This window comes from Carassius carassius, chromosome 45 (assembly GCF_963082965.1).
Source record: "Carassius carassius chromosome 45, fCarCar2.1, whole genome shotgun sequence".
In the NCBI taxonomy this organism is placed as follows: Eukaryota; Metazoa; Chordata; class Actinopteri; order Cypriniformes; family Cyprinidae; genus Carassius; species Carassius carassius.
Window position 1 is genome coordinate 11,587,912 of NC_081799.1, and position 5,225 is coordinate 11,593,136.

Here is a 5,225-nt window from a genome sequence, read left to right on the forward strand (position 1 = left end):
GTTGCGTGATCAGCTCGTGGAGAATGTGTCCAGTCATCGGATTCGTGAGAGACTGCTTTTAGAATCTGAATTGACTCTGGAAAAAGCCATTACTATAGCCACCCAAACAGAAGCTGCTGGTGAACAAGCCAAATTATTATCGAATACTCGTTCAGTTCCTGTGCAAGTGATACATGCAAAGCCTCCACCTGCAGCTGGACGTTTCCGTCGTAGACCACCTTTAAAACCACCGTCTACAATGCGTTCTTCAAAGCCTTCGTCAACTACTGCACCTGCTTCGTCCTCTCGTGAATGCTATCATTGTGGATCTAAGAAACACCTCGCGAATGATCGTAGTTGTCCTGCTGCATCGGCACAGTGTAATAACTGTCAAAAGATGGGACATTATTCGCGGGTGTGTCGTTCAGGACCAGCTTGCTCAGTGCGTGAAATTGACTGAAGTTCAGTTTGTGTTTGTGAAGTTCAGATCCTTTATATGCATGACTCACTAACTGATAAAATTCGGTGCACTGCTCTCATTGCGACCGCAACTACGTCTGTGCCTATCGAGCTTACCGTGGATTCTGGGTCATCTGTTTCTATATTGCCTAAAATTGTGTATGATACACACTTCCAGAAAGATGCTCTGCTGCCTCCTTCATTGAAACTGGTGACGTATTCTCGTGCTCCGATTCCTGTGCTTGGCTGCTTACCTGCCACTGTCTCTATGGATGACATCACCTGCTCCACATCATTCTTTGTGGTGGAATCTGGCACAGCTCTGCTTGGGATGGATCTTATTAATGGCTTACATCTTCGTTTTGAAGGCAATTCAATTTTGCCAGCGCAGTCATCAACACCTGTGCTGCGATTGTCTGCGTTGACGCCTTCAGCTGCTTTGGGATGTGCAAAAGGCTTTGTGGACAGAGTAAAGACTTCTCCAGCTGTGGCTCCTGTGCGCCAGAAACTCCGCCGCTTACCGTTGTCTGTTAGAGCCGCAGTCAGTGAGGAAATTCATCGCCTTCTCGAGTCTGACATTATAGAGAGAGAGGACGCTTCGCCGTGGGTCTCCCCGATAGTAGTAGTACAGAAAAAGTCGGGTGCCATTCGAATGTGCGTGGATCTGCGAGAACCCAACAAGGCTGTAGTTATGGATAGCTACCCACTACCACATATTGAGGAACTTCTGTCTTTGTTAAGGGGAGCGACTGTATTTTCCACTATCGATTTGGAGAGTGCTTATTTTCAGTTGCCCTTACATGAGGAGAGCCGCGATCTGACCGCCTTCATTACTCACGAAGGACTTTTCAGATTTTGTCGCGTACCGTACGGACTTGCTTCAGCACCTTCTGCTTTTCAGAGAATGTTGGTAACAGTTTTGCAGGGACTTCCGAATGTTGCCAATTACCTTGATGATATCATTCTCTGGGGACGTACGCAAACTGAACATGATCACACGCTCAAAGCCGTTGTTCAGCGCTTACAGGATGCTGGACTGAAGCTGAATCAATCGAAATGTCAGTTCAACAAAACCAGTCTGCGCTTCCTGGGCCATCTGGTGAATGCGCAAGGAATTCAACCTGATGAGGATCACCTTTCTGCCATTCTTCATGCACCCGCTCCAAAAGATGCACCTCAACTCCGCTCTTTCATCGGGCTACTATCATGGTACAATAAGTTTATTCCCAACTTTGCCACGGTAGTTGAACCTCTGCGTGCATGCATCAGACAGGGCTCAGATTTCGTCTGGTCGGAGGAAGCTCAGCAATGCTTTGATGCTGTAAAAAAGTTGCTCATTGACAGTCCTGCACTTTCATTGTTCGACCCCAATTTGCCTACGGTGGTATCTACAGATGCCTCTGATTATGGTCTGGGCGCTGTTCTCGCTCAAGTTCATGAGAATAAGACTGAGCGCGTCGTCGCTTTTGCATCCCGGACATTGTCGCCTGCTGAACGCAAGTACTCAACCATTGAAAAGGAAGCACTTGCGTGTGTCTGGGCAGTTGAAAAGTGGCGAACCTACTTGTGGGGTCGTAAATTCCTCCTGCGGACGGACCACCAGGCATTAACTGTGCTCCTCTCATCCAAAGGTACTGATCGCGCCGGAATGCGCATTGCGCGCTGGGCAGCACGGTTACTGTGCTTTAACTATGATGTGATTTACCGGCCTGGGGCTCAAAATTGCACTGCCGACTGTCTTTCTCGTCTGCCTTTGCCTGCTTCGGATGAAGACTGCATGGACGCTGAACCTGAGTTTGTGGCGTTTATGTCTCCTGTAATGTCAGCTCTGTCACCAGCAGAGTTTGCTTCTGCCTCCGCGACGTGCTCTGAACTGAGTGCATTACGCACACAAATAGCTCGCGGTTGGCCTTCCTCGTCAACTTCTGTGGATAATATTCTACGTCCATACTTCAAACTACGTGACGAATTGAGTGTGCAGCACGATTATGTGTTCAGAGGATCACGTCTGGTTGTGCCTGTTGCGCTAAGGCACACGATAGTGAAGTTAGCTCATGAAGGCCACCAGGGAATTGTGCGCACAAAACAACGTCTTCGTGAACTGTACTGGTGGCCAGGCATAGATTGTCTGGTTAAAGAGCACATACAGACCTGTCAAATGTGTCTGTCCTCTGACAAAACTGCCAACACTTCTGCTGCACCGCTGCAGCCAGTGCCTTTTCCGTCTGTACCGTGGGACAAGGTAGCTGTAGATGTGGTGGGTCCATTTGAAACCGCTGTGTGGGACTGTCGTTATGCGCTGACATTGGTTGATTATCACAGTAAGTGGCCTGAAGTCGCTTTCACCGCTTCCATCACTACTCAAAATGTTATCGCCTTCTTGTCATCTGTGTTTAGTAGATACGGCAATCCATGTTCTATCGTGTCTGATAATGGAACCCAATTCACGTCAGTGGAATTTGCTACATTCCTAAAAGAGAGAAACATTCAACACATACATACTTCTGTCTACCACCCTTCCGCGAATGGAGCTGTGGAACGCTTTCATCGCGTGCTGAAAGGCTGCATTCAGTCTGCTGTTCTGGGAACGAAGCCGTGGAAATCTACAGTCACGGAATTTCTTCAAGTGTATCGTGCTACACCGCATTCTGCCACAGGACTATCCCCGTTTGAGTTGCTTCATGGCAGAAGGATGCGAACGCGTCTTAATGTTCTTCCTTCTCTCACCACACGTCAGGATGCTCCTGCGCTTCTTCAGCGAGTTTCTTTGAAACAACGCATACACTGACTCCAGACGTGTGGCTCGCACTCCTGATTTCAAAGTGGGAGATTGGGTGCGTGTGCGCATTCCAACTCACGTTCCGAAAGTGCATCCAAGATTTACCAACCCACGTCAAATTGTGCGTAAACTGGGTGCGTGTACTTACCTGTTATCAGACGGGAAGAACTGGCATGCTTCTCACCTGGCTCGTTCTGTTGCACCTGTTTCGGAGACTACCGATATGGATGCTGTGGACTTGTCATTTCAGTTTCGTCCTCCTCCTCCTCCGGCGCCTCAAGCTCCTCAGGCTCCTCAAGCTGCTGAAGCTCTTCAAAGGGGTTCTACCCGTGTGAGACGACCTCCTCGTTGGCTGGAAGACTGTGTTACTTAGTCACTTGCATTGCGAGAATATAAAGGATGAGTAATTCATTAAGTCACCTTGTTGTTTATTTTAATATGAATACTACATTCTTGTGATTATCGTGAAACTTATTTTGTTCTTTAGTCTGATTGAGATAAGTAGTTATGTTACATAACCAAGTGAATGCTTTGGTAATTTTGTAACTTTGTTATTGTGTTCCTTTTGCTCTTAAAAATCTGGGTAGACAGTTTGCTTTAAGTGATGGGGGAATATGTTGTGTTCTTCTGTGCATATTGGCCAGTAGGTGGCGGTAGAGGTTTGTAATATGTGAGACTGAGAACAGGAGAGTCTGAGGTATGGCATCAGCTGCTATCTATGCTGTTCTATTTGCTATTCCTATTGTTCATTAAATAAGTTCTTATTTGAGAAAGCCTTTCATTCCTTCTTACTAAGGACATAATACTTTTCCTCTTCGATTTTTCTAATTTACTCAGGATACTTTGTCAAATCTGAATTGCAATATTCTGAAAACAATCAAGAGAGCAAGAAAAGTCTAATAAAAAGACTTAACTGAGAAGCAGTGTTGTGTTGTTTGTTACTTCCCTGACCTAGACCAGGGACCGTAACAATAATAATAATCTGATAACAATAAATTATTTTTAATTAACATTTAATGAGCATTGTATGTCAACTCTGAACAAAGAGAGATTAGCTTCCGTCTTGAACATAACTCTTCTATTTGGCTAAATAATTTTATTATAAAACATTTCTTAAGCCAAAGTCTGCCAGCGTACCATAATATGCTAAATGAACTGTTCTATGAAGTTATTAAATTTTGATCTGGAAACATAAACACATTTTAATTGTAATGTATTTTGTCTGTATACTCCATACAACCACTTCAGTTACAATTAAATGCTAAAGTGAATACCTTATGATATTATATACATGTGGCAGAACTGTGGTGAACTTCTACATATCAACTGTCTTAATTGGTGCCATCTGGACTGCAGGACCAGCTCCTACCGGTGCGGCACCAATCACTGTTGGGTGCTGCATAACGACAGCTTGTGGATTAACTGCCATTGGAACCGGTTGCATCATGGGATTTCTTTGCACTACTTTGATGACTTTTTTTTGCGTTCTTTAATTTCTCTACTCATCTGACACCAAGAACACCAGATACAACAGCAAGACACCATGATGTCCTCACACAGACTGCCCTGTAGCAACACATACAAACAAATGATTGTTTTGCGGCCCTCTTTCTTGTATCGGTAGAGGGACAGAAATAAAAACTCACCCCGATTTGATACTTGTAGCGAACTGCCACCCTCATTGCCAGACCCACAGGTGGAACGCATACTCCAATTTCAAACGCAGCCATTAGAGCTGGGCCGAATATGTCAAGCAGAGGCAGACAGGTGCTCTCCCCAAATTCTCCAGTGGTGGTGCAGGTAAAGCAAGGAAAGCACCAGTATGCATAGCAGCCTGAGGACCAAAAATGCACATAATGTGATATTATTTGCATGTAATTTTGTAAATATGGAAAGGCCTTTAAATATACTTACAAGAACTCAAGTCCTCGCAACAGTCACATCTTCCTGAATTCCACGCTTCTGTCCCAGCCTTGCCAAGAGGCTGCTGAACAACTACAGTCGCCAT

At 45.3% G+C, this 5,225-nt stretch overlaps 1 protein-coding gene across 1 annotated transcript; it reads right to left on the reverse strand.

The window, feature by feature from the left end:
• Positions 1-4,678: 4,678 nt before the first annotated feature.
• LOC132126948 (cornifelin homolog B-like) lies at positions 4,679-5,225 on the reverse strand. Its single transcript, XM_059538577.1, has 3 exons — positions 5,132-5,225; positions 4,864-5,051; positions 4,679-4,783 (listed from the first exon to the last, which is right to left on the reverse strand). Exons 1-3 carry the CDS (start codon positions 5,223-5,225, stop codon positions 4,679-4,681), a joined length of 387 nt encoding a protein of 128 aa, XP_059394560.1.

What these genes read in the sequence shown, in the direction of transcription:
- LOC132126948 (XM_059538577.1), bottom strand. Translation starts at nt 5,225, where the DNA reads ATGGCGACTGTAGTTGTTCAGCAGCCTCTTGGCAAGGCTGGGACAGAA. An exon ending in TTGCGAGGACTTGAGTTCTT is followed by an intron (nt 5,052 to 5,131) that starts GTAAGTATATTT and finishes TTTGGTCCTCAG; the next exon opens with GCTGCTATGCATACTGGTGC. An exon ending in GCTACAAGTATCAAATCGGG is followed by an intron (nt 4,784 to 4,863) that starts GTGAGTTTTTAT and finishes GTGTTGCTACAG; the next exon opens with GGCAGTCTGTGTGAGGACAT.